Raw genomic sequence first — 25,910 nt, forward strand, 5'->3', positions numbered from 1 at the left:
TTTTTTGTGTTCCTCCAGCATTCACAATCTGAAGTGCACTGCTATAGTGAATTAGAGTCCCTAAAGTGTGTCTCAAATGGCGTTCTGTCTGGTACAAACTCTATGCCCAATCCATGCAGGGTAGTTAAATTTTCACCGTGGCCCTAAAGTGGATGAGTGTAGACATAGATTTACTTAACAGAGGGCCTATTCTGGCATCAGCGTGGACATTCAGGTGTTGCAGATGTAACTAACTCTTCCGTGTCCCCTGAGGCGGGGCCCCTGATGTTTGCCATGGCCCTAGGGTAAAGCCTAGGACAGCCTATGCATTAAGCCACACCTGGATGAGTGGCTGTGGGAAACCAATTAATTTGAAGTATTAGCAAGGGTTATGAACAGGGACCAGGTCATAGTTGGTGGCTGGCCCCCAGAGTGTCCCCTCCCTGTCACTGGTTCAAAACATATTATGGGCTAATGAGAAGGTTGTCACATCTGGATTACATATAACCCCTCTTATGCCCCCCCCCCTTATGAAATCCTAGAAGAGTATTTATGTATTCCATATAATAAATTAGAATTAAACTTCCCTTTAAGTATCAGTCCTATTCTCCGACTGATTTCCAGTCATGTACTTACCCTTTTCAAAACCAGCCAGAAAAGTAAAAGCCTTAATAATGCACAGCTTGTGCTCTGTAATTATTTATGATGTAATTATTTAGTCATTTCTATGTACTGATCCCTTTAAATACACTTACCATATTCACAGAATTTATTGAGTGCTCTCTTTTTTCTGCATGAAATGAGCTGCAATATACCTTGAGCATTAGTATTTCCTATCAAAACAACACACTTATTACCTGCTAAAAAAAAAGCATTAATTCGCCCCACGACTTCAGTATGACAAGCAAGGCGGCACTAGCTATTCTATGACTGACCACCCCATTCTGAAGAGGAATTCTGGGAGTTTTAATATAAAGTCACAGGGCTATACTCATCTGCAGAATCAAAGAGCTAAAAACATGTTGGAAAGTGATGTACTTTGTGCTCTTATTTGGAGAGCTGCATTTCTAATGACATACGTATTGAGTTGTACAGTCAAGCAATGAAACCTATCCATTCAACGGATATGGGTTAAACAGTTAAACAGGTGATCCACTCATTACCCTGCCACAACAGACTAGAATAGTGAGAAGAGGCGTGAAAGCTCTAGAAGGTTGATTTTATAAGTGTGATCTGCCACAGGGAGTCACAGCCCGTACTGTGTAAGGTCAGCTTGACTGGACAGCCTCTGCCTGCCATTTAACCTTACACAGTAGATTAGTTTGAAACAGATTATTAGACCCACAAAACCTGAGCCCTCAATCACAAAACATCAGTGTGGGTTCCCATCTTACGGACAGCGAAGAAGATCCATAAAGTTTCATTTGGAAGTGAATGAGATGGCTTTGGGGTCTACGAGTGGGCTGAGGAGCTTTCTGCCACCTGTCTGGGAGGTCATGGTCACTCTCATTCTTTCTCAGTTCCAGCACTGTCGTCTAATTCACACAGAGACTCTTTATAAATCATTTATGCTCTCTGTTTGGTCTGTGTCCTCTTGGCCACAGAGGAAACTTTGCAGAAGCTTTTGATAAGGAGACTAAATATTTACCTGGAATATGCAGGACTGCAAGTCTCAAGGTCCTTGCTCAGGGGCAATAAACACTTCTTTAGTTATTGGGATGTCAAAGAAAAAGGTTCTTGTGCCACAGCACCGAATAGACACTAATAACAGCCATAACATTTAATTATGTTTTGTAATGATTCAGCTCTTCCAAAGTATTTAAATTGCATTGTTTGCTTGGTCAAAATACATATCAATATAAATGAGCCAATCACGCCAGCATTAGTAATGGATTCTCCTTTTCTCTGAAGATAATTTTTACAGGCTTCTCATTCTTCAGGTAAGAACATGAAAATGTCTTTAATTTGTAACCATGCATTTTGTTTTATAAAACAGAAAAGAGCATTTGTGTTGCCTTAACATGTAGATTGTCTGATTAGTATTAATAATGATCAATGACGCACAATTAAGACACTTGCAGTTTGATTCCCATGTTAATATACAGTTATGTTCTTTATTATTTGATTGTATGTAGACTGAGAAGTGAATAATATGGAGAGCTTCCTCTATAGGTGGGTCCTACTGGAACAGTGAATGATGGATTAATGAACCGAATGAACCGTAAACGAAAGAGGGGTAATGAGGGAATGTATGGCAAATGCATTTTTAAAACGCCACTGCATTTTCCAAAAGCAAGTATTTGTTCATTCATTCATTCATTCATTCATTCATTCATTCATTCATTCAGAATCCGGAACTCACTTTATTAGCAATGTATAAGGACAAACCAGGATTGGTTATAGTCTGGTACTAAACATGAAGTACAGGGCAAAAATTACAGTGCTTGAGGAGAAACATTTCACAAGACATAACCAGTATGTGAAAAAAAAATACAATAGATATTACAGATTAACAAAAGATGACAAGATTAAAAGAGCATTCAACATTAACAGAGCACACAAGATTAACGGAGCATACTCTGCAAGACGTCTTCGAATAATAACATCAGAAGAAAAAAAACAGTTGGTCAATGTAGAAGTGCAAATTAAGCCAATAGAGGTGTTTAAACATGGGGTTAAAAAGTCCCTCAAAGGTAAAAGCGAATGGTCCCTGGGTGAGTGAATGTTGTCTGGGTGGTGGGATTTCTGAGGTACTAGATGAGATTATTTAGGAGCAGCATGACTGCAGGAAAGAAGTTATGGAGGTGTTTGCTAAGTCCAGATTGTGATGCACTTGTATCTCCTCAATGGTAGAAGTTTGGTGAAGAGAAGACTGCCTGAGTGGAATCAGCAGCAATCTTCCCAGCTCTACTTTTTGCCCTGGCAGTGAGAAGGTCTTCTAGTGTTGGCAGCCAACAGCCTGTGATTGTCTCAGATGAGTGGACCACATGTTGTGACCAGGTCTTGGAGAGGGCGGAGGCAGCAGACAGGTGATGAAGGACATCGCAGTACTCTCAGTGATGGCAAAGTAAAAGTTCAGTAGGATGCATTGCAGGATGTTGAGCTTCTTGAGTTGGTGTAGAAAGCTTTTTTGGTGATGGAGGTGATGGAGGTGACTTCCATGTCCCCATTGAATGTGTTTTTGGCGGTGGTCCCCAAGAATCTGAACGACTCAACCACAGAAATGGCCTGACCATTAATATCGTGGGGAAGGCAGGCATGGAACTGGTGCTGGAAGTGGACTCTCATTTCCACTGTCTTGACCACGTCGAGTTCCAGGTTGTTGCTGGCAAACTAGGCAGCCAACTTCACTGAGATAGGAGGCCTCATCGTTCTAGGAAATGAGTCTGCAAGCTTTAAGATTTTGACTTGTCTGCAGAGGTCCAGTTATTTGTGTAAAGTGAAAACAGGAGGGGTGAGAGGACACAGGATCTTGGGGGTCAGACAGGTGTGGGCCCAGCCTTACATATTCCTTATTATTTATCAGGAAGCTGCTTATACACTGATAGATGCTGGGGGGGGTGAGTGAGTCTGCACCCAGGATGGGCACATTCTCATACACACAATCACACAGTATGCACAACTTATGGGTGCCATTCGACTAACTGCATATTTTTGGGCCATTTGTGGAAACCCACAGGGATAGAAGGGAAACATTTTCCTATTCTGAAGGCTTAGTGGGTAGGTAACACTGTGCCCTCGCACCAGAGTCCATGGGTTTGAGTCCCAGCCTACCTGTTTAAATGAGTTTCCTAAATGAGTTTGCCTGTGGTTGCTTTTTAATAGTGATATGCTTAACTTTGCACATGTTCTCGTCAAATAAAATGATTTTTCTTTATGAAGATAAGATTTGGTATTCCAAAAGTCTTCTTCCAAAAATTAATTTAATATTGCCTGTACAGGTACTGTACAGTACATACTAGATACACTGATCATTTAAAATAGAATAGACAAAATATCAAAGAAAAGAAGCAGCTTTAATTAAAATGTTTTTCTGTCCTTGATTTCATACAGCAGACACATAAACGAGGCCTAGTTAGTCATGCTGCCATTTTTCTGAATGCAGAGTTGTTATATGGAAAAATAAAAAGTTCATTATTATATTAGAGGGTGATGTGTTTTTACTTTCTTCGTAAATATAAAGATACCTAAACCATACCATTACTGTGGGACCATGAAACATACCAAACTGTGGGAAAACTGTATTGTTTCAACCCTACTAAATCCGTCAAATAACACTGCAATTTCAACTGCAATATAAAAGGACTGGACTGGACTTGTTTGTCCAGCACATCCCACAGCCGCTCAATTGGACTGAGATCTGGGGAATTTGGAGGTCAAGTCAACACCACAAACTCTTTTTCATGTTCTCCAAACCATCACTAAATGATTTTTGCTGTGTGACTGGGCATATTATCCTGCTGAATGAAGCCATTGCCATCGGGGGAATAGTATTGCCGTGAAGGGATGTACTTGGTTTGCAACAATGTTTAGGTAGGTGGTACCTGTCAAGGTAACATCCACATGAATGCTGTCTCCGTCGGTTTACCTTCTTCCCATAGTGCATCCTGGCACCTTTTCATCCCTAGGTACATGATGCACAGACCCCTAGCTGTCCGCATGATGCACAGACCCCTAGCTGTCCGTATGATGCACAGACCCCTAGCTGTCCGCATGATGCAACAGATAACGTGACTCATCAGACCAGGCCACCTTCTTCCGTTGCTACATGGTCCAGTTCTTATCTTTACATGCCCATTGTAGGTGATTTTTGTAGTGGACAGGGGTCAGCATGGGCCCTCTCTCCGGTCTGTGGCTATACAGTCCAATACGCAGCAAGTTGTGATGCACTGTGTGATCTGACACCTATCTATCATTACCAGAATGAACTTTTCCAACAATTTGAACAACGGTATCTCTTCTGTGGGATCAGACCAGTCCGGCTGGCTTTCGCGCTACACGTGCATCAGTGAGCTTTGGGTGCCCATAACTCTATCGCTGGTTAACCGGTTGGCCTTCCTAGGACCACTTTTGGTAGGAACTGACCACTGAATGTTGGGACTCCCCCTTAAGACCTGCCGTTTTGGAGATGCTCTGACCCAGCTGTCTAGTCATCACAATCTGGCCCTTCTCAGCGTCGCTCAGATCCTTACGCTTGGCCATGTTTCCTGCTTCCAACACATCAACCTCAAAAACTGACTGTTCACTTGCTTTACATAAAAATAAATATTAAGGTACACAAAACAAACCAGAAGTACTATAAAAGCTAATTATTAATTATGATATCATTTCACATCTTCAGTAATTTAAATTACATATTAAATATAAAGATGGTTTGCTTGCTCCTGGGACCTACAATATTTTGAATGCAGTAACTTCCTTTGCTGATAATCATTACCTCAGACGTTGTGAAGGTGCTGATCGGGTTTCTCACTAAGGTGCAGAAGGAGTATAGAAGAGTTTAGCTGCAAACTTAAAGAAGCATTTGTGCAATGTTTATTTTCTTGTTAACAAAGCTTTGACTGACAGATCAGTCACATTTTATTTCATTTACTCTAAATGTACTTTGTAGGAAAAAGTCTTACAAATGCAGAAGTTGTCACTTGAGTCAGAGAATGGCGATATTTTACAATTTTTATGTCATTGTACAGTGAAGATAGTAGCTACCTCAGTAAATGCTTTAGGTGGTTGCTAGTGAATCCTGATAATCCCTCTTAAATGAACCTCTGACCTCAGTACCAATCCATGCAGGAGTCTCAAACGTGTTTGTAATAAATGGAATTTACTTTGGGGTATCATGCAAAATGATCAAGGACAATTAAGACAATCGATATAATAAAGTTACTACATGAATAAAGTGATGCGCCTAGTGCAGATAATGAACATGGAGAAAATTCAATTAATACAAGTAAATACCAGCAGATATTTTGTACAATCTACACTGAAGGTAAGTCTTGAATGTTCTGTTTGAATTGATTGAACCTTTTGAACCTTAAGTCGTCCACCGCAGTAAGTAAATTCCAGAAAACAGCCCATAGTGCACATCAGGGTGCACTCAGCCCACCCCAAAGTATTCATAAAAGCCGTTAGGCAGATAAAGTCCTGCAAATGAATTTTCGTCCTGTCAAGACCACATGCACGTGTTTCTGGGGGAACCGTGCTGCCTTCTCTCACCGCTGAGAACCATTGGTTATCGATGGTGCTTTTTTAATATCAAGCTCCTACAGAAGGAACTTGCAAACATCTCAGTAATGAATACTGTTCATAGGTTGCCTTATCCCAAGGGGAAAACATATACAGTGTTTAACCTCCATAGACGACACATGCCCAGGCTCGTGTGTGCTTTTGTTAGGAGATAATTCCCTCCTTTATTTTCTGCTAGGCTTTAGTAGAAGGTTAAATGGCCTTTCCTCTAAATCCATCCACTCAGTTGGTTGTGCGATGAGGTCAGTGTTCTGGTTAGCCCTATGAAAACACAAAGGTTTGCCTCCTAATGGATTGACACTGTAATCCTACAGTGACACACTGGCCACTATTAGGGCAAATATCCCATTTAAATCTTCCCACTGTCTCAAACAAAAATAAGTTTTATAACTGGACAGTAAAGACCCTGCGGTTTAATGATGATGGCTTCTTCATCTGCTCGAACGTCCCTTTTGTGAATTCCCGGCCCACCTTTCCCCCACCCCCAATCCTCTATTGAGTCACTAAGGACCTCATTTGCATTTAGCAATGGCATTCAGCTGGAATGCGGCCTTTTGTTTGTGTGGGCTGGCCAAGCCACTGACCCCACCCCCCAAACCCCCCCACTCCACCACCAGCGTGCTCTCTTCACCGGCTATGATTTGCACTTCAGGACCCAGGGTTTGGGGTGGGGTGGGGGGCAGCCCATGTATAATAAAATAGAATGTGACTCCTGGTTTTCCTTATAACAGGGAAAAGTGGTGCTCTGTGTCAAAACAAACAACAAACAAACAAGCAAACATACAAACAAACAAAAGTAGCTACTGTTATATTGTATATTTCGGCTTCTAAATATCTGACAGCAATGCACTATTTCTAATTATGTCTAATTTGTGTACTTCACTTTCATATACTGCTCTGTAGCATTTCATTTCAAATGCAGACGAGTTCAAATTAAATCAGCAGAACCATACCATACTATAACATTGGAATTCTTAAAATAAAAATGCTTTATACCACTTTCCACAAATGCATATATACAGTGTAGTGATTTGTGTTGAATTTTGTAACACACATAAATAATCTAATTTATATCTGATATAGATACTGAGGACTAATTTGGGGAAATATTAAACACATTATTTATGCTTCTCATGTTAAACTCAGTGAAAGATAAGAAGACACCGTCTTTGGGTATGAGCTAATCTCAAGAATTTTTCCTAAGACAAAAGATTTAATTGTATTGATAGCTTTGTTATAGTTTGAAAGAAATATTGTTTTCTCTACTGTGAAAGATGTATTGTTTTCTGAGGGCGTCTCTGTAATAGAGGGTGAGTTTACTTTGAAAGCCGGTGTTCTATCGACCAATGCTGCCTATCGAAATGTGCTACCGAGCCCTTCTGCGCATGTGCAGTTCCACCGTCTTGGGATTCATAACCATGCCCATCTAAGTAGGATATTCTATATTAAGTGTCTGTTAAAATAAAGTATAAAAACAGGTTCCCCTTATGTCATTTTATACTGGAAGCATACTGGTTATCCTGTATTATTAAGTAAAGTTTTATATGTTAACATTTTTTAAATGTCAATAATATATTAGTAATTAAAATGCATAAATGAAGATGGCATAATACAATGACAGTTATACCTCCAATCGACAAACTCGCTACGGTAACCTAACTCGACAAAGCAGCTTAACTCGTCAGAACACTGGTAGTGAAAAGCATTTCTCTGGTGTCTAGCCTTTTTGTGATGGGATCTCTGTAGTAACCTAAAAACAGAGAGTGACTAATGCATTTACTGTGCAATGCACTGTGAGCTAAATTACACCAGGACCCTTTGCTGGGAAAATAACAACAACCAAACAAAAACCTGCACTGCACTTTAATACTTAAGTATTAAATAAGCATTAATGAGTAAAAGTGCAATATTTTATTTAATTTCTTCTATGTAAAAAGAGCCATGGTATTTTAGAAGCTAACAGAAAAAAAGCTTTCTGTGAAAAAATAAGTGAGCCGTGAGGTTTTGTACCTCAAGTAACTTGTGTTGTTATGGACGAAATGGCCTGATCTCCTTCTGGGATCTGCTGCATACAGTAGCATTGAGTCATGGAGACCGCTTTTCAAACAGAGCCGCATTCCAAGGCTTTAGCCCTCACCTGTCAGCAGGAGGCAGGAGACACATGCTTCCCTTTGTTTGTTAACACCCTGGCTGAGTGCTGTGTTGGTGGGTGGGAAGGAGGCAGAGCAGCAGTCACACTGCCCGTTTTTTGTTGTATTTTATAACTAAGCAGGATCTTTTCAGATTGGGAAATCTAAGATGAAATTCATTTAGTTCTGCTTCAAATGGCATACTGTATGCATACAGTAAAATTAGGGGATTTTAATCTTTACAGAAGCAGTTTAAAATAATAACGTAATAATTTTGTGGTGGTATGTTTTTAGCGGTCAAACTGAGTACAAAGATGAGGTTGTTTTGTTGCTGTTAGTTCCTGGTCCTTGTCAGTGTCTTGTGGAGATTACCAGAGGTGGCAATTTCAGGTCCAGAAAGTAAAAATCCAGACCAGGATTTTGTTTCAACCAACCAGATGAGTACTCTATGGCTGTGACTCTTTACTTAACTGGTTGGTTGAAACAAAATCCTGGTCTGGATTCTTACTTTCTGGACCTGAAATTGTCCCCTCTGGGGATTACCTATGAATTGGTGAGGTCATTAGTGGGATAAAGTGGTCATACCACTCAGTCACTCTGTTTTGTAATTAATTTATAATTTTAATGTATATGTAATGTCTCAAAGACCTTCTATTGTGCAGATTGGCACATTTTGTTGATAAAGGGAAATTCAATGCATTAACACTGAATGCACTAAACAGAGGCTTTTAAATAGGAGGCACTCCTCGGCCCAGTGACTTTCTCTCTGTTGACTCTGGCCTTGCATTGTTTGTCTGATAAATTCACAGAGGCATTGCTATAGCAGAGGAGTGGAGATGGCAGTCTTTCTCTGTTCCAGATGATGCTTTGCTTGTTTTTAGTGCATAAAATTACTCTGGCTTTGACTGCAGCTGTAAACAAAGATCGTAAGCTTGGAATCTGGATGTCTGTTTGTGGCTTTTACTTGCATGCAATGTTTCCTCTCTTCTGCTTTAATTGATCCAGCAGAAAGGTTGTGAGATACATATCGTACCATGCAAAAGTGTTTGTTTAAATGATCTTCATGTAAAACTATGATAACATGTCTGTCAAATTTTCAGAACCTCTCCTAAAGTCTTTAAGTCATCCCAGTATTTACAGGAACCGTCCAATACACCTGTGTATGTTTTTATGTGACCACTAGCCCACCTTGTTATGCTAATCAATACCATACTGACTTTAATAAAAGGTTAATTAATTAATCGAGCTGGTGGTGAAATTTAATTAAGTATGGAATGGCAGAGGTTCCCCTGAGGAGAGGTTTTGGAACTGAGATGGTGTTCATCTAGCCATCTAGCAAGATATCAGTAACTTTACGGACAACTAAAGAAATTTTTGTTAGTTTTCATTGTCCTACACTAAACTTGCATATGTTCTAATGTGAAATTGTGTATTTTCTTCTGAATCAAATACAAGCTTATCACCCACATTAATAAATTACAAATCACATAAATTTACTTTGACTGCCTAAGATTTTAGCACATATGTCATGAGACACTGTGCTTCAGTTGTAGCTCATGAACATCCTGGAATTCTACTTTAACATTCTCCCACAGATCCTGTCAGTTGTCCAGGTCTGAGGTAGCAAAGCATCCCCAGATCAGCATTCCCAGATCAGCATCCACAGACCAGTATTTCCAGACCAGCATCCCCAGATCAGCATCCCCAGATCAGCATTCCCAGAGCAGCATTCCCAGACCAGCATCCCCAGACCAGCATTGCCAGACCAGCATCCCCAGACCAGCATCCCCAGATCAGCATCCCCAGATCAGCATTCCCAGATCAGTATTCCCAGACCAGCATTCCCAGATCAGCATTCGCAGACCAGCATCCCCAGACCAGCATCCCCAGATCAGCATTTCCAGACCAGCATTCCCAGATCAGCATTCCCAGACCAGCATTCCCAGACCATCGCCATGTTAGCATGAGGGTCCTACTGTGCAATGCTCTCTTTGCTTTTCACCACACATGGTGGGACCCATGTCATACAAAAACTTGTACTCCAGACTTATGTAATCAAACATTCCCCCAAATGTATTAGGGTTCATCAATGTACTTTTTGGCAAACATAAGACTAGCATTTATCTTCTTATTGAGCAGCCATTTATATCCTGCTCATGCGTATCCTGTATTTTTTCAGTCTGATATTGGTGTTATGAAGATTCACTTGTATTTAAAATTTGCACTTATTCGGGTTTTGAGGCTCCTGTGACTTAAAAATGCTTTGTGACCCTTTCCAGACGTATATGACCTTGTTGAAACTTTGTACTAGAAACTTCACTCTAACAGCAACAGTCAAACTCAGATTTTTATTGAACTGGGCTGTCTGTAGTGAAATCTGGTTGTGTTCAAACAGCTTTTTCTAATTGTCCCTATTATTGGGTTGATTTAACTAGGTAGCAAATACTTTTTCACACAGTAGCAATTGTGCTGGATAATTTGCTTAATTATATAAATGACATAAGTTTAAAAAAAGTGTGATTGGTCCCATTTGATGTTAGACTTGTCAGAAGATTTGAAAAGATTTAGTGTGAAAATATGCAATATGAGAAGAACAACCCCCCCCCCCCCCAAAAAAAAAGCTCTATATTGCAGTTTCATTGCACTATGTTCTAAATGTGGGAGATAAGATCTTTAATCATAACCTATGAAAATATGCCATATGCCATAGCTGTATTGTAATATGAACCCTCTGTTTCTGAGTTCAAGAGAGGATCTCTGATACAAGCAAGATTAGACACTTTAGCCAGATGACAGAGTTGAGCTCCTGACATTTATTGCTGAATTGGAATCCAGGAAGATTCTCAAATGTGAGGTGTTTCCAGGAGAGATGGTCTCAGCCATGCCAACAGATGAGGTGTGAATTTTGACTCCGCATTCTTCTGAAAGTATCATGATATTGCTATGGATTGTCCCCCAATAAAAAGAGAGAGTGAGGGTGGACTTTGGGGAGTAAAACAAGTAGGAGGTTTGTGTTATTTCTTCATGATGGCTTTAGCTTCCATTGGGATTTTGCCTGTAGAGTCGGAGGAGAACATCTCTGTAGGAACAGGAACAAGCAGTCGGAGTTACAAGAGAAGAGGTCCTTTCTTCTTCATTATGCAGTACAGTCCCACAAACATCTGGCAATGGTGTGGTTCACTGGGGCGAGATGAATGGATCCTGAGGTCACTCCCCTTCAGGAGCAAATGGCAGAGATGAGGTGGGACATGGGGGAGGGTTTCTATGTTATGCGAAGAGGGGAAGAAGGAGAGGAGGAGGGTGCAGAAGCAGTGGGTGGGGGGATTGCTCCTGGATGGAAGAGGAGAACTGGAATTCACTGTCAGAACGAAGGACTATAATGACCAGGCAGGTGCTGGAGAAGTAAAGCTCATGAACAAAAATTCACTGTTTGCTTAGATGGATTTTTTTCCCTGTGGAAAATATATAACTGCTTCATCGTTTTTTGAAGGAGTTAAGTAACCATTGAGGATAAGTGGACTGTGGATTTTGAAGAGATTGGCAGGAAGGTATGCAATTTTGAAGTATGTCTGTAGGCTTTCTGTTTCCTGTATGTGGTATTACTAAGATGGACTTCAAGAAATTGTAAGGGAATCATTCGCTTTTCCACTTTTAGAACATTAGAACATTTTCTCTGCAGGCTCTCAATTTTAACCCGTACAAAATGAACTAGCTGTAGGCACAACTTCTTACAGTTACTCTCAACAGTGAATATGCCTAATGGCTGTTTTATTGTGGTAGTTTGATGGAAGTGTCAGTATGATGCATTTATGCACATTATTCAGTCCCGCAATAATTTGATAATGCTGACTTGGTGTTATGTCCAGACTGAACCCTAGACGTGGTGGTAACACTTGGCGTGTCAACATTTAATTTTAGCATCAAGGCTACCTTGCAGGAACAACAAGCATGTGCAGTCACTGGGCATGCATTAATTTCTAACCAATACTTTACTAATCATACAAATTAAAGGCTTGTGATAGTGTGGTGGGGTGTTAAAATTTGGAAATCAGTAAGTGTGCCGTTGTCTGTCTTTTATGTTTAATGTAATTATGCAGATTAGGTGAGGAAACAAAGGAAGGATTTTAATGGAGAAAGGCAGCTTGTCATATCAGATGGGAAGGAACTTTGGGATCACTCTCCCTTTGCCCAAGTGTATGAATTTTGCCAGAAGAGTGATTGAGCTAAAAGTCAACCCAAATGTCATGATTACCAGTTCAGTGTGCAGGACACAGGCATCAAAAGCATGGCAGGACATGGTTGGCTGGCCATTTGTGTTGGGTCACAGGTCCTTTGGCCATCTGGACATCAGCCAATGAAAAAAAGACCTAAGACTCCCAGGATTATAAACAGTATAATTTAATTTTGGTTTGTTTCATCATATTTTCATGCTTGTCTATGATTTGGCTAGTTTGGCAAAGGATACTCTTTAAAATCCATAAAGGCAGGTGGTTAGACCAAGGGGAGAAAGACTTACTGCCCATTACACTAATATTAAGCTGTAAAAATGTATCAGGAATAATTTTTAAAAAATGATACGCATGAGTAAGTCCTAATTTAGTAAAAACAAAAGCAGTATGCATACTGTTCTTCAGGTGTACTACTCAGGAGTGCTGTGAAAGGGTCATTTTTATACATTTTGATTCCCTCTGAAACATTACTAAGTGTATGCAAGGATATTTTGGTAACACTATAGTTAGATCCCTTCTAAATTGATTATAACGGTCGGTATACACTTTGAATTGCATTATGAAGGTATTTATAGTGCATTGTAGATGACAGCTTCATAAAACATTCATAATGCAAAAAAACATGGCTACATTGTGTTAAAACTTTTTATAAATATTGATATCCATATTTATAATGCTTTATGAATGCAGTAGAATATATTATGAATGTTTTCATAGACTTTCATAGACATGATATTCATAGAAAGTGTCACTGAAAGTTTTTTAAAAGAGGCTGCATTGCATGAAATTTCATTGATATTTTCTAATGATATTTTCTGTAATATCATGCTCATTTAAACATTTTTTTATTTCTTTTTTACTAATGTGGCCAGTCTGCTCTCGATAGCGTCAACAATCAGTTGCAAATATATTTTTTTGAATGTCACACTAGTCATCCTACTTAAATTTCATGAAATCACAAAACAGCATGGAGTGTGGAGTGTGCCTTTGGGGTAATTAAAACATGCAAATTTCTTATAGTCTTTGAGAATAACTTTACTGGGTAGTTTATTTTAAAGAGAAATGATTTTTTTGTGTTTCGTTTTGTTGCAAGGAGAAGTGCTATTCTACAAAGGACACCCCAGGGACTGAACATACGTTTAACCTCATGTAGTATATATTTGTTGGCATTAAGGATTGTTACAGTGTTTAACATTCAAGTAAATTATACAATTATTAATTTCAATGAGGCAAGTCAAAAATTGGAACTGGATATTCGTACAAATAGTATTTAGTGATATTCATGCATATGGCACTATGATGTAAGCGTTCGTGTTTATAGTTGCATATTTTTAGGACGTGTCCATACACACAGCCCAAAAGTACTGCTAAGCAAAACTGGCAAGCTTCTCATGCTAATTAACCTCTTTGTAGGAATCACAGGGTCTGCCATCTAACGTTAAACACCAGCAGCATAGAGCGGAACTGACCATGTGCCAAGCCTGAAACAAACATTCAAGGTAAAAAGCAGAAATGCACAAAGAAAGATACCACATTTATTCTTTTGGCTTTAGCGTAAAAGGTAAAAATAATCAGTTCCCTAATCCAATGAAGAAATGACATCTTACATTGTTTTAAAGAGTTCCATTGATAACCGTGCATTTTGTGTTTTTATATTAATATTGTATGATGTTGAATTCTTAGCAAGATTATTAAACTCTCAGTAAGTCTTTGCTGGGAAAGCTGAGCTGTGATTGAGATGTTTTTTTTTTTTTTCCGTCATGCTTTTATACATTGTGTAAGATTGCAGTTTATACTGTAGCTATTGGGTTGTGATTTTCAGGCCAGGGTTTGCTTATAGCTATCAGTTGATGTCACCCAGGGTCTTGATCCTTTACTTGAGTGAGCCCTTTGTCTTTCAAACCCAGGCATTGTGAATGAGATAAACTGGGCCTTCTGTTCTAACTCAGGTACCAGGTCTTCGGAAAACAACAGGCAGAAGACCAAATTCCGGGAGGGTAGAAATGTATACAATAATGTTGTAAAATAGCTGTATTTAACTAATGGTATCCATAAACATGTTTATAAGTATATTACATCTGAAATAATAAAGGGTATTTCCAATGTGGTCGATTTAATGTGCTACTTGGATCTCACAGAAAGTTCCATGTACAGATATCAGGTTTTTAAGTCCCCTAGTAGCTAATTCTGTTAATGAGATTTATGCTTAGAAATGATGTAGGTAATATATTGAGCAAATTAAGGAAATTACCAGTCTAAATGCAGCCTACATTTGGTGCTGGACGAAAAGTGATTTGGTTTACAAGGCCTAGAGCTAATGTGCCTGAGGAACTCACAGTTATTAATAAATAAATAAATATATATATATATATATATATATATATATATATATATATATATATATATATATATATATATATATATATATATATATATATATATATGTATATATATATATATATATATATATATATATATATATATACACACACACACACACACACACACACACACACACACACACACACACGCACACACACACACACACACTCACTCACCGGCCACTTTATTAGGTACACCTTGCTAGTACTGGGTTGGACCCCCATTTGCCTTCAGAACTGCCTTAATCCTTCGTGGCATAGATTTAACAAGGTACTGGAAACATTCTTCAGAGATATTGGTCCATATTGACATGATAGCATCACGCAGTTGCTGCAGATTTGTTGGCTGCACATCCATGATGCGAATCTCCCATTCCACCACAAGGTGCTCTATTGGATTGAGATCTGGTGACTGTGGAGGCCATTTGAGTACAGTGAACTCATTGTCATGTTCAAGAAACCAGTCTGAGATGATTCGAGCTTTATGACATGGTGCATTATCCTGCTGGAAGTAGCCATCAGAAGATGAGTACACTGTGGTCATGAAGGGATGGACATGGTTAGCAACCATACTCAGGTAGGCTGTGGCGTTGCAACGATGATCAATTAGTACTAAGGGGCCCAAAGTGTGCCAAGAAAATGTCCCCCACACCATTACACCACCACCAGCCTGAACCGTTGATACAAGGCAGGATAGATCCATGCTTTCATGTTGTTGACGCCAAATTCTGACCCTACCATCCGAATGCTGCAGCAGAAATCGAGATTCATCAGACCAGGCAACATTTTTCCAATCTTCTATTGTCCAATTTCGGTGAGCCTGTATGAATTGTAGCCTCAGTTTCCTGTTCTTTGCTGACAGGAGTGGCACCCGGTGTGGTCTTCTGCTGCTGTAGCCCATCTGCCTCAAGGTTCGATGTGTTGTGCGTTCGGAGATGCTCTTCTGCATACCTTGGTTGTAACGAGTGGTTATTTGAGCCTTTCTATCAGCTCGAACCACTCTGGCCATTCTCCTCTGACCTCTGGCATCAACAAGGCATTTTCGCCCACAGAACTGTTGTTCACTGGATGTTTTCCCTTTTTCGGACCATTCTTTGTAAACCCTAGAGATGGTTGTGCGTGACAATCCCAGAGGATCAGCAGTTTCTACAATACTCAGACCAGCCCGTCTGGCACAAGATGTGGCCCATGCCACGTTCAAAGTCACTTAAATCATCCTTCTTCCCCATTCTGAAGCTCGGTTTGAACTGCAGCGGTTCGTCAACATGCCTAAATGCATTGAGTTGCCACCATTTGAGTGGCTGATCAGTAATTTACGTCAACGAGCAGTTGGACAGGTGTGCCTAATAAAGTGGCCGGTGAGTGTGTGTGTGTGTTTGTGTGTGTGTGTGTGTAAATACATATATATATGTATTTGTATGTCTTGCTTTGCGAGGGCGGAGTTTGAACAGAGGAGCAGAAGTCCAGGGTGTTGGGGAAATGACGGCTTTATTTGGGGAGAATACATCCACAAACATAAACTGGAACGCAGGCCTGACGTCATGCGACATTAATGACCGGACTGGGGAAACATACTTTAACAGGGACTTAAATAAACAGGACTAATAAACAACTAGAAACAGCTGCTAACACAAGGATTCCATATGAGGTAGAGAGGGGGCGTGGCACATGGGAGGATCGGACAAGCAGAGCGTGACAGTATATTACAAATAAGAATTTCTTACGTTCTCCAAAAAGTTACTGATATCTTGTTGGCTGGCAAGAAGAACTTCACTTTGGTCCCAAACATCTCCCCAGAAGCACCTTAGTCATTTGTGTATTAATTACAATTCATAACCAGCTCACTTAATAAATTCACTTAATTAGTTAAATAACTTGATGAATTGATTGCTCAGTCAAACATGGTATGGTAGTGGTTGAGTTAACAAATACATGGGTATGTTTTATGGTTATTGCAAAAACTGGGGTGACTTTAACAGAAGTTTTGAAATGGCTGGTACTATATGCACTGTACGCTACGTATGTAATGCAGTAGCAGTAGTATATTATGTATTAGAGCATGTGTATTTCAGTTTCTTGTGGTCTGTGCTTAAAGCAGCCTTTTCTTTAGCATAAACACAGCACAGTGAAGAGATGATTGCTGTATTACTTGTAATGTTGTTCCTCTTTTAGTACCCTTCTGGTTTTCTTTACAGATAATGGGGAATTCATATGCAGGGCAGCTGAAGTCCATGCCCTTCGAAGAGGCTCTGCACAACTCCATCGAGGCCTCCCTGCGCTCCAGCAGTGACTCCCCTCAGCCTGTGTTCTCACAGCTCTACCTGCACCAGGAGCCCTACCCCGGACAAGGTAGGCCGCAATACTGAGCATTTTTATTAAGCCTTTAGCAGAAATATTCAGGGTGTGCCTCAGCAGGTTAGGATGTTGTCCCTGTATTCAGAAGCTTGCTGGTTCAGTTGGGCTGACGGATTTCGCTGTGGTGCCTCTGAGCAAGGCTCTTAACCTCCCTCCGATTACTCCAGGGACTGGCTAATCCTACCTTCTCAATTGTGACACACTTTGGATACAAGCATGAGCTAAATAAATAAAATGTAAATGCACTACGTGAAGGAAGATTTATGCCTGAGACTATAACATTGTAAAGTCTACACTGATTGTCATAGACAGGGAGGTCCACTTCCTGTACGGCGAGAGGATGGGCCCGGAACTGGCTAACAGCCAGGCCTCCAACAGTACGGAAAATGAGGAGGACCTGAAGGAGGAGGAGGCGTCTGGCACCAGCAGCCCCCCAGTAGCATCCCACCAGAGGCCTGGACCGAGTGGCACCTGCCTTACCGATGGTATGCCGCACGTCCTGTGGTTCGCTGGCTCCACGCCATCATGTGACTTTCCTAAGCTGGCTGTACATATGTTTACAGATTTAGAATTAACCACTAACACTGCGGCAGATGAGGATGCATTTCGTGCTAATTTTATACACTCAGTACCACTATATCTACTCTAAATATATCTACTTGTTAAAACAAATAGCCCACACTAGTTTAACAGTGAATTGAATACAAATGGCACACAGACAGGGCCAAGAGGGTTGGTTACTGTTTGCATAAGCATTAGAACAGCTACGATCCTTGATCTAAGCCATTTTGAATGTGATGTGACTGTTGGTGGTTCCAGCATCTCAGAAATGAGAAAATCGCCTCCTGGGATTTTCACACACCAGGGTGTTACAGGGAATAGTGTGATAAGCAGAAAAAAACAACAAAATCATTCAGTCATCAGCAGTTCTGTGGTTGAAAACACGTTGCTATTGAGGTCTCAGGAGAGTGGTCAGACTCTTTAATGCTAGCAGGAAGCCCACAAGTGCAAGAATTACAGCTCAGTTCCACAGTGGTAAGCAGGAAGGTACTGAATGCATGACCCAGTTGTGGCCCGGGGGGGGGGCTTGGGCCTCTCCGGCGTGGGTGGGGCTCTCTACCGGGGCCTAGTCGCACCAGGCCGCCTGGGGTCCTAGGGGCTCTGGCCTTGGCTCGTACGGGAGCGGCCGCGCCCTCGCAGGGTCGGTTACCTGTTGCCTCTGGTTCTCTGGGGCTCATGCCCTTTTGGCTGTGGGGGCTGCGTCTGGGACTTCCCTCCTCCCCCGGCTGGAGCAGGGGGCGCGGCTATAATTAGGACGTGGGGCCCCGGCTCTTCCGTGCTCTTTGGGGGCTGCGGACGTCCTGGTCCTCCCGGGCCTGTCTCCGACCAACATTCCATGTTGAAAATGCATGGACACAACACACACAAGCAACACACACACGCACACAACACACACAAGCAACACTCACACGCACACAACACACACAAGCAACACACACGCACACAACACACACAAGCAACACACACACGCACACAACACACGCACACAACACACGCACACTAGCCTGCATCTCGTCTACACAATTGAGCACACATGTACGTATACTTGCACGCATCCATCCAAGCACACACTAAGATTTTATATGCTTGTATAGTTGTGTTACTTACTTCACTCTTTAATTTAGTTTGTTCCTGAATTTATCCATTTCTGAATTCATCCACTCTTGACATGTTTCTCACCTACTCCTTTTTTCTTTTTCCTTCTTTTTCCGTCTTTTTTTCCCCTCCTAATCTGTCCCTCCTCTTCGGCCAGCTCACCCACTGCAATATTTTACATGTTTGGCACAGCAGTGCATTCAGACCATGATTCTGCTAAAGCTGCCAGACAGGACAAGGGGGAGAAAAAACACTTATTACAGTGGTTTGGGAGAATACTCAGTGATACTACATAGGCCTCTGAGTGCGTATATGCTAATACCTTTCTAACTTACTCTCATCCAATATGCTAATGAATACAAATTGCAATCTATTAAACATAATGTCCTGAAATAGCAAATATGACCATGAAAGTATAATCCTGTCATTTTAGGAAACACTTGCTAGGCACCTACATTTCAGGAAAGGCACGTCTAAATGCCAATGAGTTAATGATGCAAAAGTATATATACACAAAAATTTAATCAAATAAAGTATATCATCAGTGGGGCAGATATGTCCCATAAGTCATGTAATGAAAACATTTTTTGCACCTGCACCTGTATCTTCAGGGTTTTGTCAAGCTGGGAAAGACTTGCGGCTGGTCTCCATGGAGACAGAGCACACTGAGGTTCCTCTTGGGTTCGAGCTGGTTGGTGCTAAGACACCCGGCTTTCCCGATCACCTGCTAGTCTGTGCAGTCGACAAGCGCTTCCTGCCGGACGACAACGGAAAAAATGCACTTTTAGGTCAGTGTGTGGCCGTGTAGTTGGTTCCCCTTAGTTTGTAAGCTCATTTAAAACCGTGATTTTGTACACTGTGTTCTGGCATAGCAGTAATTGGGACACATCCCCTCTTCTGCTCATATTTTCAGTTAATGTTTCAAGCTTAAATTAGGTTTGCTGAATAATATTTTTTTGTCTTTGACCCATTTTTTAGGATATTACATGTTAGCGTGGGATTTTGATCAGTTATTCCTCATATCACACCAGGTAGCTGCGAATAGTAACAATATGTGTTTTTACAGGCAAATTTAATTGTTTCCCGCAGGATTTTCCGGGCGCTGCGTTGGCTGTGGAGAAAAGGGTTTCCGCTATTTCACTGAGTTTTCGAACCACATCAACCTGAAGCTGGTCACCCAGCCCAAAAAGCAGAAGCACTTGAAGTACTACCTGGTGAAGAATTCCCAGGGGGGGCTTTGCAAGGGCCCCCCCATCTGCTGGAAAGGTGAAACAGGAGCCTGTTTATTCTGAGGCTTGGGCCTGTATTGGGAAGCTAAATTTGTTAGATAACAATATAACTTGACCGATTTAAGGTACCCTAATTAAATGGGCTTTACCTTCGTTCTATTACATTTAGCCCAGACTACTTTAAATCCAACAAGTTATCCAGCTAAGCAAGAAACCCAACTTTGTGGTATAGTCCCCTGGTTTGTGAGCAATAAACACCAGTACAAACTGCCATTCATCATTCATCTTAGCATGCACCACTCAGCATTAGTCACGCCATCACACTGTGAAACCTAGTATCTGATTGGTTTTCATTTTGTGCAACTGCTCAAATCTTTAAGGTAGTGTTTCCCAACCCACCACCCCTCCCCCCAACTCCACACTTTTGCTTCCTCCCAGCTCCCAGCCAATCAAGAATTGGCTGAATACCTGCTTCAGATGTGTTTTGTGAACTGGGAGAGAATAAAAATGTGAATTGTCTGGGGATCTTTGGGGAGTGAATTGGAACATACTGTTCCAATAATTGGAACATAATTGGAACTTATCTCTGAGCCATATTCAAGTATCTGCACTTGTGGAGTTTGAATTTCCTCCATGTGTCATCATGGGGCTTCCCCCGGGAACTCCTGTTTCCCCCCACAGTCCAAAAACATCCTGAGTTGAACTGCCCGCAGGTGTTCCTGTGTGAGTGAATGGTGTGTCAGTGTGCCATGCGATGGGTTGACGCCCCACCCTAGGTTGTTCCCTGCCTTGCACCCATAGCTCTGGACCCCTCATGACCCTCAATAGGACAAGCAGCTTGAGAAAATGGACGGATGGTATTAAATCCGTCATCCCTCAGGTTTGCATTTCAAAACCCATTAGAGCTCTTAATTGCATAACCTTACATGCGGCATTTAACAGCATCTGAAAATGCTGCCCCAAGGTTGTGATTGTATATATAGTAAGGACTGCATTGCCTGTGCCTTTTATTCCAGACTGTAAAATGAGGCAGTCTCCATCATTGAAGCCCAGCTTGTGTGCGTCCCTGTCCAACAAGGAGATGGGAACCAGCAACAGTCATGGATCTTCACTGTTTTCTCATTCAGGTGGTCTGCAAAAAGCAATTCTTAATTAAAGTAACTTAGAAACTGTGGAAGATGCCTTCCATAATGGAAGGAAAAAAAACATCCAAAGGTTGAACCAAAGGTCTCTTATATTGAATCACATTTTTAAAGATCGGCCACTGATGTATTTCTGTATAGTTGTCACACAGAAGGCAGGTGAGTCATTCTCAGTAATAACCACCCCCCCCCCCCCCCACAGATTCCCCTCTAAGCCGCTCCTCTTCCAGCACCTCTGCCAGCATTTTGGGGTGTCAGGAATCAGCCAGAGGGAGCAGGAAGACCAAGGCCCAGGCACTGACCCCTCCCCAGGGGATCAAGACCTTACCAACAGATTCAAGTAATCTTTCCACGCACCAACGTACACATTTAAATATTCCATTATACATGTGTAACACATTTCCTTCATACATTTATTCAGCATGGTTATTTATTTATTTAATCATGGTCACTCTGTGGATAACATTTCTGGCATGCACCCCCCTGGGATATGGGCTGGAATCCCGCCATGGCTGTGTGTGTGTGTGTGTGTGTGTGTGTGTGTGTGTGTGTGTGTGTGTGAAGTTTACGTGTTCTGGGGATTGCAGCCCTTCCGCAGTGCAGAGACGTGCCGTTAGATAAATCCTGTGGCTGCCCTGTGCTGCCTAGGACAGGTTCCAGGACGCCCTGTAACCATGTCTAGAATAAGTGGTTATAAGATGGATAGATAATATTCTGGCGACATGATGTGTGTTGTTGCTAGGCAACTGAACTTGTGACAGTATTGTATCCATATCAGGCTTTTATTGACGTTGTACGGGGAGAAAATGGTTACTCAAAGCATTCGGACACTGATATGGACATTTGATATATGTTATGGGATAAGATCATAGATTCATTGTAGACCTTAGGCATTAACTAAAAGAAAAAACATATCTAACCCTAACCCTAACTTACCCAGCATAGCCACTATAAGGTACAGCAGCATTCTTTAGTCTGAGCACTGCATATGTACCGGTATATTTTGGTAGCAATGGAGTCCATGTAAGGGACCAAAGGGTAAGCATATAAAATGATGGACACCAGTGTAAATCTGACTATATCAGTTTACATATAATCAGTATGGTAAGTGTAAATTCTACAATGTAAAAAAATGCTTAACAGAATGTCTGAATTACAAATAATTTATTTACTCAGTTACTACTCAAGAACAAATCATGATCTAATGTATTTCCTCTATGAAATACATGAACCACCATGAGTGATTAATGATGACCGAAGATGGCATCAGTACGTAACTAACACTTAGTTACTGGTTAGTAATGTACTACAACATTACTTGTGTCCCCTCAAGTGAAGTGTTCCCAGCGAAGCTGTGGTGTTAGAGCTGTAGATCACTGACATGAACCTGAGTAGCAGTTTGCTAGAAGATCGATGCCTGTTCATGGTCCAGCTCCCACTGCGCTACGAGCGAGTTCCTCAGTGAGTGGACTGACCACCGAAGGGCAGCTTGGCGTACTTAGCCCATCAAGTTCCCCCATTAAACGGCCACAGAAGATAACTGGGAGCCCAGGCTACCGTAACTCAGACCAGTGGGATTATGGTTCAGGTAAATGTTTCCCCACTTTAGTACTCTGCAGAGTCATCGTTCTGAAAAGTCATTATCAGTGCATGTGCATCAGTTGTATGTACATATTATAATTTATTAATTTATTTATTTATATTTGATCCTCTTTTATTGATACGGTGCCCTACACGATTACTGGCACCCCTGGGAACACAAAGTAAATGAAGCATATTTTCCATCTAAATTGTACATCTTTGAGTTGATTGGAGAGAATAGGAACCTTCAAGCTGTAATCCATGACTTCATTATTAACTGGGGGACAAAAATGAGGTGACACAGGGGCAAATTCCTATGGTCGTCCATTAACATGGGAAAGATAAGAGAACGGGGCAGCATGGTGGTGCAGTGGTTAGCACTGTTGCCTCACACCTCTGGGACCCGGGTTCGAGTCTCCTCCTGGGTTACATGTGTGTGGAGTTTGTATGTTCTCCCCATGTCGTCGTGGGGTTTCCTCCGGGTACTCCGGTTTCCCCCCACAGTCTAAAAACATGCTGAGGCTAGTTGGACTTGCTAAATTACCGTAGGTATGCGTGTGTGAGTGAATGGTGTGTGAGTGTGCCCTGCGATGGGCTGGCCCCCCATCCTGGGTTGTTCCCTGCCTCGGTCCCATTGCTTCCGTGATAGGCTCCGGACTCCCCGCGACCCAGTAGGATAAGCGGTTTGGAGGATGGATGGATGGATGAAGATAAGAGAACATACAAACCAAATGAGGGAGAAGTGTGTTGCCCTTCATAAGTCAGGGAATGGTTATTAAAAACAGCTACTCACCTGAAAATGCCCATTTGTACTGTTAGGGCAATAATAAAATAGTGAACAAGAACTGGAACTGTGACAAACCTGCCTGGAAGAGGATTATTTTGCCCCCACGTACATTGCGGAGGATCCTGAGAGGCAAAAAAAATCCCCAATCTTGGGGTTACCACTTCTCCAAAGCCACTATACCGGCAAAGGGGGGCTGTACTTAGCATTAAATGCTGGGGTGCCAATAATTGTGGCACATGTGATTTTTCTTTTTAAAAATAAGCATTTCTTGATGAAGGATTTGTTTTTCTTTGAATACATTTATTTCAATGAAAGGTTGGATTTTTCACATTGTTTTTTTCAGTATGAGATGAAGCTACTTCACCAAAAGGTGGATTTTTTCTAACGTTTTTTTTTACAAATCTTCCCAAGGGGTGTCTTTATGTTTTTTGTTTACTTCAGCTCCTTCACCCATGACCTCTGGCCCCCCGAAGAAACGCCATCGCAGCTGGTGCTCTGACTCCCCCTATGGTCACCCCACTGCTGCCCCTGCCCCCGCTATTCAGCCATCAAGCCAGGCCTCAGGTCAGAGACGGCCTCAAGAGGAACTCCTTACCTGTCCCATAATGGCACCTATAATAACCAGCTACTACCTATATATATATATGTATGTATATATATATATGTATATATATGTACATATGTATATATGTATATATGTATATAAGACGTCATTGGGTTACCGCATGATGACGTCACTGGGCTATCGAGACATCGATGAGTTAACACATGAAGCCATCATTGGGTTATTACATAAACATGTCATTGGGTTATCAAATGAAGACATCATTGGGTTACCGCATGATGACGTCATTGGGCTATCAAGACATCGATGAGTTAACACATGATGCCATCATTGGGTTATCGCATTGGAGCATTCCTAACTCAGATGAATTTTCTGTTTGTGGCTCCAAAGATGCTTCATCTGCAAACCTCACACTGCAGAGCCACTTTCCACGAGTCCTGAAGCCCCAGCCCATTCCTTTGGAGGAGACGGTTATCGTCCCTGATAACTTGCTGAACAACATAGGAGTCCGACCTGTTATCCTTACAGGTACAACCCAAAACGACACTTTACACTCTGAATTCAAACTCTGCGGACCGGGTCGAGTAACTGTACCACCATCAACAGTTCGCGACACCAGCGATTCTACGAGGATCTGTGACTCCTTGTGTTAATCCATTCATATTTATCATTTTATTGTTGCATATTACATGTAGGCTACCCAGTGTGTCTGATCTGAACTATTGCGGACAGTGTTATTCCGGGGAAAACGGCATGGTAACATAGCCTACAGTTGGAGAGAATAAGCTGCAAGATCTTTCATTGGCTTGGCTAAAAATATTAAAAACGTAATGGAAAAATAGTGAGACTAATGAGTACATACAAAAGTTGGAGTATGAGCCCAGGAGTTATTTATATTTTTATTAAATTTAAATGCAAGTTTAACATAACTTCATGTGTCTGCAAAATCAAAGCTGGTGCTCCGCCTTCTGGTGATTAAAAGGTTCTACAAGGGGCGCACGCATTCTACATACTACATACCTCTCCTGACTCAGCTAAAGATGAAAGGCATTTTGTGATGCCTTTCATAACTCTTTTGTGTACAAAATGACTTTCTTTCATTCACGAAATACATTCCGACCACAAAATGACTTTCTTCTGTCGACGAAATGAAAACTGCTGATATCAATTCTGTGCACAAATTGCAACATTCCTTTTGATTTCTGTGCACACAAAAAAGTGAAGTAATTTTGTTTTTGTTGACAGAATGCAGCAAGGCATTACTTTATTTCGTCATTAAATAATGGTTTTTGTGGCACAGAATGTATTTTGTACACGAAAATGAACGTTTGACACCCCATAATTCAGAAGCATTATTTGCTATGGGTTATTACATTTCTGGTTTGTGTAGTACTTACTTGTAGATAAATATAAGATAAGATAAAATTAGATTTTATTGATCCCAGGGGGAAAATTTTTATAATTAAATTCTCCTGTCATACTTGCTCCTGATAGTGAGGAAAGAATTTGTTTGGGGATTTGAATGAATATGAGAGACCAATCCTTGGTAGTATAGGCGGAGCTTAGTGGTGGTGATGTCATAATGGGGCGGGGGCTTATATGGTGTTCCTTCACGATAAAGGGGGAAGTGTGAC

General features: G+C 41.3%; 1 protein-coding gene across 5 annotated transcripts in view; it reads left to right on the plus strand.

Moving 5' to 3' along the window:
• Positions 1 to 2,359: 2,359 nt before the first annotated feature.
• LOC125751458 (GREB1-like protein) overlaps positions 2,360 to 25,910 on the plus strand; it is a 44,660-nt gene continuing 21,109 nt past the window's right edge. The window contains exons 1-9 of one of the 5 annotated variants that reach the window (XM_049030287.1): positions 2,360 to 3,008; positions 17,157 to 17,310; positions 17,625 to 17,801; positions 19,584 to 19,760; positions 20,062 to 20,238; positions 21,218 to 21,328; positions 21,546 to 21,683; positions 24,153 to 24,275; positions 24,667 to 24,804. In XM_049030287.1, the coding sequence (XP_048886244.1) occupies positions 17,160 to 17,310; positions 17,625 to 17,801; positions 19,584 to 19,760; positions 20,062 to 20,238; positions 21,218 to 21,328; positions 21,546 to 21,683; positions 24,153 to 24,275; positions 24,667 to 24,804 (1,192 nt within the window). In that variant the 5' untranslated portion in view covers positions 2,360 to 3,008; positions 17,157 to 17,159. Of the gene's footprint in view, positions 3,009 to 13,991; positions 14,080 to 17,156; positions 17,311 to 17,624; positions 17,802 to 19,583; positions 19,761 to 20,061; positions 20,239 to 21,009; positions 21,082 to 21,217; positions 21,329 to 21,545; positions 21,684 to 21,879; positions 22,932 to 24,152; positions 24,276 to 24,666; positions 24,805 to 25,910 lie in introns of those variants that run through there. The other 4 variants (XM_049030296.1, XM_049030306.1, XM_049030316.1 and 1 more) reach the window with 4 other exon arrangements.

The sequence above is a fragment of the Brienomyrus brachyistius genome, chromosome 1, assembly GCF_023856365.1.
Source record: "Brienomyrus brachyistius isolate T26 chromosome 1, BBRACH_0.4, whole genome shotgun sequence".
NCBI lineage: Eukaryota > Metazoa > Chordata > Actinopteri > Osteoglossiformes > Mormyridae > Brienomyrus > Brienomyrus brachyistius.